Source organism: Camelus bactrianus, chromosome 18 (assembly GCF_048773025.1).
Source record: "Camelus bactrianus isolate YW-2024 breed Bactrian camel chromosome 18, ASM4877302v1, whole genome shotgun sequence".
In the NCBI taxonomy this organism is placed as follows: Eukaryota; Metazoa; Chordata; class Mammalia; order Artiodactyla; family Camelidae; genus Camelus; species Camelus bactrianus.
This window is the reverse complement of record NC_133556.1, coordinates 15,460,486-15,475,463: the sequence shown is the minus strand read 5'-3', so window position 1 is coordinate 15,475,463 and position 14,978 is coordinate 15,460,486. Positions and strand designations below refer to the sequence as shown.

Below are 14,978 nucleotides of genomic sequence, written 5' to 3'. Positions count from 1 at the left end.
ACTCCGAGGGACGCACTGGGCCCTCCGCCAACCCCACGTCATTCCTGGACACCTCACCTCTTGTACAGAAGCTGCTGCCGGATGGACCTGGGCAGAAAGCGGATCAGCGTGTGCTTCTTCAGAGGGTCGCTCAGAAACTCCTCAAGGTTGTCCACCTGCGGGGTGATTTGCAGGTTCAGTTAACCCTCGAGGCCAGGGTGAATTGCAAGAATTGTGAAAAAAACACTCACCCCTACTTTCTGGGCTGTGGGCTCTCTGAATCTGCCCATCAGCCCCACAAGGACAGTGCCCCCTCTCTCCTGTTCCCCCCAAACCTCCCACACAGCTCTGCTCTGTCTTGTCCTGCTCCCCTCCAACCCAGCTGTCACTGCTGGGGACAATAAACAGGTGCCCTCACTCACTGCTAGTGGGCATACAAAATGCTAAAACATTTCTGGAGGACAATATGGGAACATATTTATTTGTATTAAAAAAAAAAAGATGAAGGATGCTTATTCCCTTTGAAGCCAGTGGTTCCACTTCTTTCTTATCCTAAAAGTAAAAATTTTGGAGCTGCCCACGAACGTGTCTCCCAAAAGGTATTCATCAACATGTCCTTTACAACACCAAGAAACTGAAACTTACATGTCCAAAAATAGCATGTTGGTTAAGTAAATTAATGTATGTGCATAAGAAGGAATCCTATGAATTTACTTAATATTAAGTTAAAACTTAATGATGTGGAAAATACAATATATTGTTCAGTGGAAAGAACAGATAATGAAAGAGTAAATACAGTATAGTCTCAATTCAGTTTTTTTCCTTAAAAAAGGAAGATCTCACATACACACACATACACGTACACACAAACATGGCAGAGTAGAAAAAAGACTAGAAGAAAATGTCCCAACAACACTACCTCTGAGTGATGAAGTTATGGCATTTCTACGGTCATTTCTATTTTCTCCTTTTTCTGTATTTTCCAAATTTGTAAAAACAGATTTTATTGCTACACCATAATTGTCTATCTGTTTATGGATTGATCTATCTCGAAGAAAAAGTCTTTGAAATATTTCCCAGCAACCAACCATCCACCTATCCATCCATCCAATCTGTTCTGTCTGTCTTTCTGTCCATCTATCCATCCATCCATCCATCCAGGCAACTTCAGACCCTGAAGTCTTTTCCCTCGACCAGTGAGTGTCGCCCTCTGGTGATAGTCCGGGAGTCACCAGTACCTTGTAGCTGACTTGCACAATCTGGACGAAGATGGAGAGGGGCAGGCAGAGGAGAATGTCGCTGACCAGAGCCCAGCCGAAGCCGAAGTCCCTATGCACTGGGATGGGAGGCACGAAGCGTGTCCAGGAGGCTTCATCCACATACACTAGGAGAGAACAGGAGTCAGTCCCGCAGATGGGGTCTCGGTCATGATGCCGCCGTCACCTCCCAGGCTTTGGTTCCCTCTCACCACAAACGCAGGCAAAACCCCACTTGTCAGGCAGGAAGCCCGAGGGTTCAGGAGTTTTGGGTTATGTCTTTATTTGGATCAGGGCAGTACGGGGATTCACCCGGTCCAGATGAAAGGGACAAGGAACCGTCATGCCTCCCCGCTGGACCTCCCGTGGCTCGCCTGCCTGGGCATCTCACCAGTCTGGGCATCTCACCTGTCTCCGTGGCGAGCTCCACTTCGCCCTCCCGGGTGGCTCCGTCTGAGGTGTCCTTGGGCGGGGCATCAGAGGAGGCCTCCCAGTCGCTTCCAGAGGAGGGTGGGATTCCCGTCCTGCCCAGCTCCTGCTTTCCCATCCTCCTTTCACTGCTGAGGCCCGGCTTCTCCACCGTTTTGCTGGCCGGGTGCCCGTAGATCAGGTACCACAGAAATGTGTGGACCACCCGCAGGCGGGGCATTTTGGGCAAAAACCCTAAGGAACGCCCAAGTCCAGGGACTGGGACAAGAGAGGCGGATGGTGTTTGAAAAATCCCACGTTCAATTCAATTCAAGTCATTCAAAATCTACTGAGTGCCACTACGGCCCAGGGCCAGGGACACAGCAGGTGTCCCCACTCTTGTGGAACTTTCTTTCTAGTGGGAGAGGACAATGAAAATCTACCTAAGACAGACCATCAGATGGAAGTAGCTGGTGCAGAAAATAAAGCAAGGAAGGCAGGGAGGGCTGGAATTCTCCACGGGGGCCAGGAAAGGCCTCACTGGGGAGGGGCCGCGAGGGATATCCTCAAGTGGGTGAGGGAGCAGGCCAGGCGGATACCTGGGGACACGCACCCCAGGGCGAATGCAAGGAGCCTTAGATGGGTGTGTGCCTGGCACATTGAGGAGAGGCCGGGAGGCCAGAGTGACAGGAGAGAGCAGGGATGGAGGACCGTGCAGGAGGTGAGCAGAGTGCAACGGGGAAGGAGCCTCCATGATAGACCTCTGCATAAGGGCTCAAGGCTTGATGGGGGCTGGGCAAAATATCCCAACATCTGGGTTCTTCTAAAGTAGCTTATTATAGGGAGGGTATAGCTCAGGTATAGCTCAAGAGGTAGAGCGCATGCTTAGCATGCATGAGGTCCTGAGTTCAAGTCCCAGTACCTCCCCTAAGAATACCTAAGTAAGTAAACCTAATTACCTATCCCCACCAAACCAAACCAAACAAAATGATAAAGCAGCTTATTTTTTGACACAAACTCTTCTTTGACTTTCCCCATTGAGAGGAGACAGGTGAGAGACAAGGGAGGCATAGGGACAGGGCGGCGAGGACAATGGACGGGAAGGCCCCTCCTCTGCCGCCAGGCCTTGCCTGTCCACTCGAGCACACGAGCTGCTCAGCAACACGCCCTCGTGCTCAGGGTTCTCCCTCCGCCCGTACCTTCTAACTGTGAGACCTTGAGAGTAAAGGCCGCGCCAATGTGACGGGAGCCCTCGGCAGGGGAAGTCACTCAGACAACCTCTCCTGCTTGGGCCCCAGGTCTGCCGTGTCCCACACCAGGACCCTTCTGCTTGACCTTGGTCTGGATCCTGTCACGACTGCCCTCTTCCACCAACAACTTGTGAGCAGGAGAGGAGCAGACAGCCCAGCCACAGAGGCCTGGCCGTGCGCACCTGCCCAGCACAAGGTGACGCCTGGGCAGCTTGGTGGAGGCAGTCCTGTGTGGGACCCGAATCTGGGAAAATGATATGAACGCTCAAACTTGTCAGTGGTTGTAGCTCCCAGAGGTTTGTGGGGTCAGGAGAGGTAAAGATTTTCTGTGGTTTACAGAATGTTCTAGCCCAAGTATATTTAGCAGAAGGAATTCATCATGCTGGGACCTAACATAGCTTCATCTGGGTCTCAAAACAGCCTTGTGAAGTACGCTGGGTACACATTAACCCATTTCACAGACAGGGAAGTCGATGCCTGCAGAAGTCCTGGGACCAGCCCCCCGCGACCGGGCCAGTGATTCAGACCTGATTCTCTGGCTGCAGCCCAGGGCTCAGACGTGGACTCAAATATCAACGCGCCAACACCAACCAAAAGTGAATTGCACACTGACAGGAAGCTGCTGTTTACCTACAACGGGGTTATAGTTTTTCAGCTGGGTTATGCCCATCTTCTCATCCGTCTTTTTCACCCGTCCACTCTCCGGTCTAGAGGAAGCACTCAGCTGAGAGTCTCCTGACCCACTTGGGTCCTCCTTTCCTTGACTTTCCTCTTCGGCTTCCCCCTGAGGCACTGGCGGCTGGGACACTTTAACCCTGAAGTTCAAATACAAGACACAATAATGTGTCAGAAAACCAAGGGCTGAGAAAGGACAGGGTCTGGCTTCAGGAGTCGTGGGAAGCCACCAGGCCCTAGGCTTTCAAATTCAACTGCCCACTGGGGCCAGAGAGGCGACGTCATGGGATAAAATGTGTCAGGCACTGGACATCTGGGGATGACCTCGACAGCATACCCCTCCTACAGGACAGATGCCACCTTGTGAGAAAGGCAGCCCCATGTGCCAGGTCCCCCGACACTTCCATGGATGCCAGCAATCAGGAACTTGATGTGAAATGAATAGGCAACCGATTCAAAGTACCTGCGGAGCATGGTAAGCCCCCAAAACCAACATCTGCAAGCCAAATCCAGACCTCTGCCCGCCCGTGCGCCACCTCTAATTTAAACCCAGCAAGAATGTTCTCCTGCTGAGTTTTCTCTTGGTCCATTAGATGGTTCATGAACAAAATGAGAGAAGACCTTAGGAATCATTCTGAGCTATCACAAAACTGAGCAAGTCTCATGTATCACAGGGCCTATGATTTGGAGCTCTCTGTCCACACTCTGTTAGACAGAAGAGAATTAAGAACGTTACGATTTTTCTTCTTAAAGAACCCAGAAATTGATACTTGTTGAGATTAGAGGATCATGAACCATAAACCCCAAACCAGTGGGTTCACTGGTTTCACACAAGTATAAATAAAGCGCTTTTGTGGAAACTGCCCCAGGTTGGAACCCACAGCCCCAGGCAGCGTCGCCGCCACCTCCCGTGGGGGCTGCCACTTGCCTGTTGGCTGTGCTGGAATTGGAGATCCGGAACCGAACCTGCTCGATGGCACTTCTCACAAGAGGGTCATTCTGGTCCATGGACGGGTGCACGACCAGGTCCACCTGCAGAGACAGGTCAGAGGCTCAGAGGGCTGCGGGGAGCCAAGGGAGACTGGGTTCCAGCGCTTGGCCCCCTAGTGGAGCACTGATTATACCTGCTGTCATTAACATTTCCAAAAGGCAATTATGAAACGGAAGTAAAACGCTAAACAGTCGGCCGTAACAATTTCTGGGATCAAATCCCTCAAGTGACCAAGCTGTAAAGCTCTGCCATCTGTAACGTGCTGCTCTGACCAGTGAGGAATTCTGGCCAGGAAACAGAGCAGTCTGTCCTGCGGTCCCCTCGCTGGGCTGTCACAGCCCGCTGGTCCCTGCTGCCACCTGGGGGGCCGCTCCCGATGCTCCGCTCCTGCTATCTGAGCATTTCTCATGGTTGCTCAGGGAATCCTGAGGGCTTCCATCTGGAAGGGGTAATCGGCTTTCATTAATCTCCACTCGCTGAGGGTATCATGACGGGACCCCTGCCAGCTGCACTTCCAAACAAGCTGGCGGAGGATTTAGGGCTGCTTTTGTTGTTCTACCTTTTCCAAGGTACTGAGGCTGAACAGTGAGGCAGTTATCATTTTATGAGCGATAACTAGGCTGACAAATGGACCTAGCTTGGTGGGGTTGAGCAGAAGAGTGTGAGTGTGACAGCTGTGCAGAGGACAGCGGGCCTAAAGGCCTGTGCCCCGTGGAGCCAGGCTTATCTGTGGTCTGGCACTGGCAGGAAGGAGCAAGGTAGGGTTTTCTAAACACATAACTCTGGCCAGCAGGCCTGGTGCCCAAAATGGCCTGAGGGAGGGTGGGTCTCAGGGAACAGGAAGACACGCCTGCACAGGGACTCCAAAAGGCCTAACTTGGCTCCATCTCTTCTGCTCCTCATTTGGGAAATGGGGGACCCCTCCCTGCTGCCCTGGCAACCTTCCTTGGTTTTGTGAGGCTCCAAAGAGATCCAATTCAGCAACACCTCAGAGAATTTAAAAGCCTGGTGAAAATACAAAGCATTCCAACTTCCCCACTTTCCATAGCCAAATGGCCCGGCCAGTTTCCTGAAGGCCCGATGCACAGGGCAGGACGCAGGAGCAATGGTCAAAGCCAGATGCCGGGGACCCAGCAACTCCAGCCAGCGTGGCTCCAGCAGATCAGAAGGCCGCCGGCCAGCAGCACACACTCTGGGTGCTAGAAGAAGGGCTGCCGAGAACCTTAAGCTTGTCCCGGAGGCAGACGTCCAACCCTGCAGCCCTTTCCGGCCGGCAAACGCGCTACTATAGTAGTACCCTGTGGCAAGAGGACCCCGTACTGGGCACGTCCATTTTTGAGGTAGCATGATCCTTGGTGTTTACTTGGGGCACTAGCTCCCCATCCCCACCTCCTGGCCTGCTCCCTTGGGTACCACCTGGTGGATACGGGGCCAAAGAGGAACGGGAGACACAGTGGATCCCTAAGCCAGACTGCCTCTCTCTGTTCATACACTGCGGGAGATTTTCTGCCCTCAGTTACTGCCCTGAGAAGCCTGCATGTCCAAAATACCTGCTCTGTGAAGAGCAACAGAAACCAGAGGCGTTGCTGCTGACGGGCTTGGCTTTTGTCCTCCAGCAAGAGAGTTCAGCACCAGGACCTCCTGCCACTGCTCAGGGGGATGAATAGCAGGCTGGCCGGGGGCGGGTGACGGGCAAGGTCAAGGGGACTCACAGCAGATACAATGACTGATGAGAGGCTGCTCTCCCTTCTGAGCCAGACTGCATTCTATCTTTCTAAACAAACTACTTTCACTTAAAAAAAAAAAACAAAAACAAAACTGATGAGAGCTGCCAACTTACAGAGTGGTAGAAACTGCGTTTTTTAAGTCATTTTTTGGTACTGCTCTGTGTTTTTCAAATTTCAAAGGTCTCAAAAAATAAGATAGAGTAAAAAAAAAAACAAAAACAGAAATGACCTTGCCAGCTTATTAAGAAAACAAAACATCAAAGCAGAGCTTTCTTAAGGCAGAGATTTAAAGCGTAGTTGGAAAAAAGGTGAGGAAATTACAAACGCCTGTCCCCGCAGCCCTGCTCCCTTCGGTCCTGACGCCAAGCCGGGCCATCTCAAATTACGCCGACCCTGAAAAATTTATGCCTTAGGATACGTGCAAAGCCGCTGAGCTACAGTTGCTATGGGAATGGCCCCAAAGTTTAAATTTTACAGAAACAGATAAATTGAGACAGACGAGATATGCAGCCCCCATTGGATGAGCCAGCAGCGCATGCTAATTGAATCGCTGACATGGTTTCCTCCGGGGTATGTTTTCGCAGATTTCTGTGGATAACGTCCTTGCTGCCTAGTCTAAATTTTCAACCTTCTAAACGTTGCTTAATTTCTCTCAACGCTACTCTGCTGAACTTCATTATGCCTCCCTTTCCTTCCTCCCGTTCAAGGCCGGCTGCAGGGCAGGACACCTGCCTTGGGCTGCTCTAAGGTGCAAGCAAATTAGCCCTCTTTTCTGTTTTCAGAAAATTGGGATGATCCCTGTTTCCCCAGTTAGGAGGCACAGTGGGAAGCTCCAAGTTACTGTCAACAAAGGGAAACTGAGGTACCAGGTAAGAAAGTTGCCAGCACGTGCAGCTGGCTCCGCGGTTACCTTCTTCTTGATGCCATCTTGGATGACCGTCGTCCGGTACAGCCTCAGGAGACCTTCCTCGGACAGGTTCCGCACCAAGCGGACAATGGACTTCTTACAGCACTTGGTGGACACGCCTTCTTGCTTCTCCTGGTCCATGATCATCTTCTGAATCCTGGGGCACCATAAAACAAGCCGTTAAAATCTCCAACCTCAACATGGACGGCATTTCTCAACCTGGGCAACCGTTACCTGCCTATGGGGATCTAGTGGAAAGCAGGGGAGATTTAAAGCGTGTTTCACCACTGAGAGGATGACTTCTTCAGATAGCGAAGACCATCTCTCTTTGTGATGAATGAGTTGGCTACAGACAAGCCACCACTCACAGCAAACTTCAAATTCTGAGCCTCTCACCAGGAACTAAAGCAAGTATATGATTGGTGATAATCATGGCCGGGAAACTGAGCTCCATGAATGGAGCTCTGTCCGCACTGAGTCTCCGTGCTAGTTTACCACTGGCTAAGGAATGTTCCAATTTACCATGGTCGACACCCTCAGATCTGAAGCCTTTTTTGATTCTTCTCTCGAGAAGAAACCTCTCTCTAGATCTTACTGAGTCACTATGCCGATGTTTCTAGATGACCAACCACAGAATGGCAGGGCCAGAGGGGAGCTTAGGAACACTCAGCCCCATCCCTCACTGCCCAGGAGACCCAGGTAGCAGTGTCTGCAGGTGGTCGCCCCATCCCCTGGTTAGAGAACTCCCGTCCTTGACCCAGGGGGGCGGCTCCTATCCACCGAGTGGCTTTGGCACTGGCTGCCGCAGAAGCCTGAGGATGCCGCCCAGGACGCGGTGGTAACAGTGGGTTAGAAGGACCAAACCAGAGTGCAGAGCCTCCACTCCACGCCAGGCACAGATGATCCACGTGTGGAGCTTTGGTTTCTGCTTTCATACAAGAGTTGGCCTGAACAAAAGACTCCATGGAGAACTAATGGCAAAGTTTATGAGCTGATGCTGCTACCCGTCTCAGTTTCTTCTCACTCCCTCCTCAGCACCAAACTTCAAAGGAAAGAGAAAGGCAAACCCGCCTTCCCTGGGACCTCTGTTTCCTGCTCCATTGTTCTCCCCTGTATAGTGTCCTGATATTCCTCAACGTCTACACTCTTCAAATCACACAAACAGACACTAAATCCTTCCCATCACGAAGGGCTCCTATGAGGATCTGTTTTGCAGAAGAGAGATGTAAGTGTCTCTAGCTCATTTCTGTGGATGGTGATGACTGATGGATGTGGGATTTGTTACTGATGCAAGACAGACAGATAGACTACTCACGTGAATAAGCTCTCGATTAAGCGGAGGTTGGTGACAGCTTCTATGATGAGATTCCGGCGTTTCAGCAGTCGGTAAGTCTCGTGGGGTTTGTCTTGGCCTGGGCCGTGTTTCCCAGTCTTCTGGGAACTGCTACTTTCCTAGAAAAGGGACGAAAAGCACAGGAGAACAGTGGGCTCAGCAAGGCTTGGGGGCCAGACACCACCCCTGCTGGTACATCTGCTCTCTTTAGGGGAATCCTGCACCATGTTTCAAGAGGAAGAGACAAGAGGACGATCCCCCTCGACCCCAGGATTCCATCGCCCCGTGACTTCAGTGCTTTGAGCCAGCAAAGACATCTGCCGGCAGCGGATCCTAGAGCTTTATGAAGAGTGGGTGGTTTCAGAACAGAAATCAGACGCAGCCACTCCAGCCCCTCCTGGAGAAGAGGAAAACATTCACTCAAGTTTCACTTGGTTCTTCTGCAGTGGAAGGAAGGACGATACTGGCTTTTCATCTGAAGCAGGGTTTTTCAGCCCCGGCACTGCTGACACTCCGGGCTGGGTAACTCTCTGTTGTGGGCCACCCTGCGTACTCTAGGACACTTAACAGCATCCCTGGCCTCTGCCTACAAGACGCCAGTAGCACTCTCTCTCCATCGTGCCAACCAAAAATGTCTCCAGACGCCGCCAAGTGTCCCCTGAGGGGCAAAACTGGCCCAGAGTGAGAACCACTGATTTAAAGTAGCTGCACAAATTTTTCCTTCAGAATAAACTAAAGTAAAAAGAGTACGTTGTTGGAAGTTTTAGAACTCTGTAACTAACAGTGCCGGTGATTTCTGATAGAGCATGGCTGCGTGAAGGTGGCATGTAAGTGAGCACCGCGCTTCTCCCCATAGAGCCCTGAGCCCGCTGCCTGAGCATGTGGCCCCTTTACTATTACTGATTTTGTTGTTGTAATTCTGAAGCACAGGAAAGGTGAGGCTGGCATCCATCTGCCACAGGCTCCTCTCTGGAGAACATGCCCTCCCACTGAGGGCACTCACCTTTGGGTTTTCAAGCCTGACTTCTTCGATCACGGCTATGTCGCCACTGTGACTCTCCATGCAGTGAGAGCCGAAGGACACGTTGGGGTCTGAGGAGCTGCTGGTGTCCAGGAGGCTGTCCCCGCCCACAGAGCTCCGGCAGGCTCTCTCCTCAGCAGCTCCTGGGAAGGCAGATGGCTGCTTCTTCAAGGGGTGAAGGTTGACGACTTTCCACCCCACTGCAGTGGAGGACAGGTGTAGCACCACAAGGTGAGGGCCACAGCAAGGGGGAAAGCGAGATGGGCGCTTTGCAGCTGCCAGACCAGAGCCACCAGGGCCAGAGGATTCCATGCAGCCAGTTTAAGACCAGGCTGAGGGACCAATCAAGCATCGCGGTGCCCCACCCACTCCGGCCCCAGATTTGCAAATCTGTCATCAGCACCACACTCCGCATGTGTTTGGAAAAGTCTTCCATAACTAAACTAAAAATCCGAGGGATTCTTACACAGATTGCTGGAGGGAGAGGGCTAGAGGAAGTTTAGGCAATTTCACCCCTTTAATAGGAAAAACGTAACAAAAAATAAAATAAAATTTCTGCTAAGGGGAAATGACTTGCCAGTAGCCTGGAGACAGACTACAGGAGCATTCCTCTAAGCTTATGGATATTTGATGCGTGTGACACCAACAGGTCCCTACGTAGGACAGCACCCAGGACACCCAGGACACCTTGCTGAACTGAACATCCCCAGAGCAAGGCGGGACGGGCAGTGGCTCAGACTGAGGGTGTGCACCCCTCCAGCCGCCCTCCCCACCACCCCGCCCTGAGCGCGCCCCTACCCTTGGTTGGGGTGGAGTGTTGAGGCTGAGCCCCGAGACTGCTGCTGGAGGAGAGCTTCACGTCCCCCTGTGGCCCTCTGCCTTTCCTCTTGCCGCCGCCGCCCTCCTCCTCGCTGTCCGACTCAGAGAGGAAAGCATCCTCCCCCTCAGGCAGGAGGGACTCCTCCTGCACCGAGGCCAGGCTAACTGTGGTCAGGAGCTCGCTCCGGGCCTTCTCCCTCTCGTACTGCCGGCTCAGGTCGCTCTCCTCTGCAAACACGCAGGAGATGTACTTGGTGGTCCGCTGCCGCCCTTCGTCTTCCATGAAGCCCTGGAGGGGACAGGATGTGCTGAGCCACGCTGCAGAGGACGCTGGAACACCCAGGCATCCGGTGACCCAGGGCTACAGTGATTCCTTCCTTACTACCCCCTCATTCACCCGCGTCGTCTCCATCTCCGCCTGGGCCCCAGCTCAGCCCCTTCTAGGCACTTCCTCAGGGGTCTTCCCCTCTTGACATCCCTCAGGTCCCGCTTCCACAGGATGGTTGGAGATGGTTTTCTATTTTCTATCCTGACTGTGCGTCTGCTCTCAAGACCATGAGCTCTTCCCAGGGTGAGGCCCTACCTTGGTCCTCTGCAAACCCCGGGGTCTGGCATAGCCGAGGCCATGAGAAACCATCAGCAGGCAGTGTTATTTATGCAGAATTTGACGGTTCCTGACTGTGTTCACAGACTCACAGTCAGAGCCTGGAGGGCCCCAGCTCCATGTGGCCCCTGACTTCCGTTTGTCTTCTAGAACAGGGAAAAGGGGCTTTCCCGGAGCCCATATGGCAGAAAGAGTAACATCTTCTACGTACCCACCACATGCCAAGGACAGTGCTAAGTGCTCTGGGATCATCAGCTCAACCGTAATAACTGCCGTCCAGCAAAGTGGCCAAAAAGTCAGCGAGAAGACAGTGAAGCATAAAGGGCTGAGACAGGTGTGGGTTCCCACAGAGGACACGAGCCAACTCGATGTCCCCAGGAGCCAGGCAAGGAACGTGATGAGAGGGAGGGCCGGGTGGGGACTGAGGAGCCCTAGGGAGCACCCGCTTCATGTGACGGGGCATTGGGGGCACCAGCCTCAGCTGACTCCCCACATAGGAGAGGGATGTGTGCTCCCCAGGCTCCCGCATCTCCCGCCGACTTTTCAGTGCTGACAACTCTTTCAATTTTCAAAAAGTGAAAACCAACAAAATCCACAGGGAGGAGGGGACCTGACATGCTTGTGGGCTGTGTACGGTCCCCAGGCAGCCGTCTGCCTCCTTGACAGAGACAGCGGGCTGACCCCGGCTCCTGACCATCTGCTATATTCCCTCAGAACCACACGCCGCATGCACGTTCAAAGACAACGAACCCCATGGGAGGACGCATGCTGTTACCTTGACAACCTTGAATCTCTGAAGAAGACGGCACAGCATCCTTGCTTCCAGTTTTCCCACGTTCATAGCCACTCGGATTTCAGCTTGGGAAATGCCTTTCGTGCCTCTGCGCTCAACTGAACAAAATAATACACTTGAACCTCAGCCTCTGCCAAGGAGCCATTCTGCACGAGTCAGGCCAATTCCTAGCCCCTACCCTTTTTACAGCACTGACATGTCAATGTGGTGAAACCCACAAACAGAATAAAGCACCTTCCCTTCCCAAGACTCTCTGTGCACTACAACTAACCGCTCATTTTTAAGTGCTCACTGACTCTCCGTGGTAAAACAGTGAATGTCAAGTGATTGACGGCTGATGCACTGAGTTCCAGGGACACCGTTTTTATCCGGCAACAGAAAGTGAACGCTCTCACATGAATGAACTTTTTCTCACGTGAATGAACTCAATTCAGTTAAACTAAATTGAACCCTTTAAAAAGCATCAAATTAATTTTTAATTAAGAACTTGTTTGATTTCCCCATCTTTCTCAGTAGACTCAGAGGCAATATGGACACCGATGACTGCGCTGTCCTGTAACAGCTGTCAGCCAGCAAGGGCTGTGCAAGGAAGCAACGCTATCTGGCCTCATATTAAATGACCAGCACACAACTGTGCTTTATTAGTTGCTCTGTCTAGCCTGTCAGCTCCTGCTTTGTTACAGGCTGTGCCATTACTGTATCTGCCTCTAAAAGCCTTTTCAAATTTATTCGACTATTCAGGGACTGGGAATTTCAGAAGGAGCTGGGGGAGGGTTGGGGGTGCTGTGGCAGGGAGCCCCTCCAATAAAACACACGGACTGCCGGGCAGACTTTGGGGCGAAGCTCTTTGACTGCTCAGGAATGCCTTCTCCAGGGGGAGGGTACAGCTCAGGGGTAGAGTGCGTGCTTAGCATGCACGAGGTCCTTGGTTCAATCCCTAGTACCTCCATTAAAAAAAAAAAAGAAAGAAAAGAATAGGTTTCTCCTTCATCTCCTCATGCCTCACACACTTGAGGCTGCCAGGGAAAACCCATCCAGATAGAGGAGGTTTTGCTGTATTGTCCATGCACAAAAACAAACATCAGAATGAAAAGAGGTGACTAGGGTGCGTTCCCATGTGGGACTGGTGACATGCTAGAGGCGGGGATGAAAGGGTCAAGGACAGCTTTTCCCAAACTGCGCTCTGAGGAACCCATTCTAAGAGGTGTTTAAGAGTTGAGAAAAATGGCCAAACAGCCCTCCCCAAAGGCTGTGCCGATTCGCCAGGTAGCTTCATACCTGCTGGCTGGATCAGGTCTCCTGTGGCCCTCACCTCCCACTCCATCCTCCTCTCCACACTGTCTATGGCACTGGGTCAGTGCTGTCTTTTGTAGATTTTAGGGGATTTAGGGGAAGGAAGGGGGAGGAATGGGAGACACGTTTCTTCCCCCTTCATCAATCACTATAACCCCCGGCCTGCAGTGAATCCAGACTGATTTTACAAGATGGCAGGTGGCTGTCAAATCTCTGAATAATAATATTAATAGCTAATTCTTTCAGTGCTTTGCACGTACCAGGCACTACACCAGGTGTTTTGATCCTACTCATTTAGTCCTCCTATATGCTGGGTAGATAATCTCCCCATTTTATAGATGAGGGAACTGAGGCTTGGAGACCTTGCTAAAGTATACAGCCAGCAGACCAGGGGCAGAGCCGGGATTCAAACTCCAGTCTGATCTCAAATCCTAAACCCTTCAGGGGACCCACGGTGCTTCCCACCGAGGTACATGCTCAACAGCAGAGCCCCTCTTTCAACGCGTGACCCAAACACGCCTGGACCCAGAGGCCCGGGAACCCCAGGCAGCAGGTGTGGGCCGGGACCTACTGAGTTCGTAGGTCTGTGTGAGCATATCCCGCTCGTACACGACGTCCACGGGGGGTGCCCCCTTGGAGATGACCTCCTCGTCGTCATCGTCATCCTGGTCGTGGTCGTCTTCCACCTTCCGCTTGAACTCCTTCAGCAGCCGGAGGCAGCGCACCATGACGTCGGTCCCTGGGGACAAAGGGACACGTTTCCATGGTGAGTAAGTCAGTGAAGGGGCGGTGGCTTCAGCAGAGCCAGAGGCCCTGAGAAAGGCCACACACAGCGTCCAGTTCAGAACACTGAAAACTGCATATCCTGGGGCAAGAGACCCGAAAGTTTACTCCATAAAATTGCTTTTTGTTGTTCATACAGTTAGGGAACAAAGAAATGCCAGTGAAGGGAATAACAGGGTACCGTCTTGGGCCTGTGAAATAAATAGCAGCCTCTGCTCCAGACGAGCTCCGTGACCACAGGAAACCTGCCTGTCTTTTCCCATCACCCCCCGGCCCCCAGCTCCACGCCCGGCCCCCAGCTCCGAGCCCGGCCCCCAGCTCCGTGCCCGGCTCCTAGCAGGCACACGGGTGATGTTGCTGCAAGAGTGAAACATGTCTTTTCCCTTTTAAGCCGACACCCACTGCCACTAAGATGCACCAGCAGTGTGAACAAGCTCTGTGACCTTTCTAGAGCATTTCAAGAGGCCTTTAATCCCATGATTCCAAGAGTAGGAATTTAATACAAGCAAATAAAAGAGGCAAAACTGCCAATAGTAAGAGGTCCACATAGCACTCTTGCAGGACCCAGCTTTTATGAATAATATAAACAATGAAGAGGGACCAGGGGGCAGGACACAGAGAAGTCACCACACTCTGCGGGCTAGCGCCTGCCTCCACACAATCACACGGCACCTGGACTCACCTAGAAAAGCACCATGTGGGAAGGATCACAAGCTCCTATGGCTGTAACACGAGAGGTACAAGGAAAAGCAAAAACATCTCGACACTTTACACGCGCTAACTCATTTGATCCTGCCAACCCTAGGAGGCATACAAATGAAGAAGCCGAGGTACAGATGGGTTAACGAACTTGCCCAAGCTCCCAACAGCTTGTAAGTGACAGGGGCTGAGTGACTCAGGCAGGGTCCCAGGGGAGAGCAGCAGGAGAAACAGCAGGGGAAGGATGGGGCGCCGTGCAGTCTGAGCTGCATGATTTCGAGAGACCACTTGGAATTGGTTTCACCAGCCCTTTATGCATTTCCCATCAATCTAGAGTTTTTCCAGACTCAGAATCTCAACTATTAAAATCCCTTCAGCTCATGCTTGCCATTTTTAAGAGACTGTTCTAGAGCACAAGTCAGCTGAAGCCAAAGCAGAAG

The 14,978-nt window shown here is 52.1% G+C and overlaps 1 protein-coding gene across 2 annotated transcripts in view; it reads right to left on the bottom strand.

Annotated features, from left to right (window-relative positions):
- The window catches only part of GTF3C1 (general transcription factor IIIC subunit 1), a 62,886-nt gene that overhangs the window by 26,719 nt on the left and 21,189 nt on the right, over nt 1–14,978 (bottom strand). The window contains exons 7-17 of one of the 2 annotated variants that reach the window (XM_010960981.3): nt 13,628–13,795; nt 11,746–11,861; nt 10,346–10,655; nt 9,530–9,747; nt 8,509–8,645; nt 7,197–7,350; nt 4,497–4,600; nt 3,524–3,708; nt 1,644–1,922; nt 1,218–1,363; nt 58–155 (exon numbers count right to left, since the gene is read on the bottom strand). In XM_010960981.3, coding sequence (XP_010959283.2) covers nt 58–155; nt 1,218–1,363; nt 1,644–1,922; nt 3,524–3,708; nt 4,497–4,600; nt 7,197–7,350; nt 8,509–8,645; nt 9,530–9,747; nt 10,346–10,655; nt 11,746–11,861; nt 13,628–13,795 — 1,915 coding nt within the window. The remainder of the gene's footprint in view (nt 1–57; nt 156–1,217; nt 1,364–1,643; nt 1,923–3,523; nt 3,709–4,496; nt 4,601–7,196; nt 7,351–8,508; nt 8,646–9,529; nt 9,748–10,345; nt 10,656–11,745; nt 11,862–13,627; nt 13,796–14,978) is intronic. The other variant, XM_010960982.3, reaches the window with a different exon arrangement.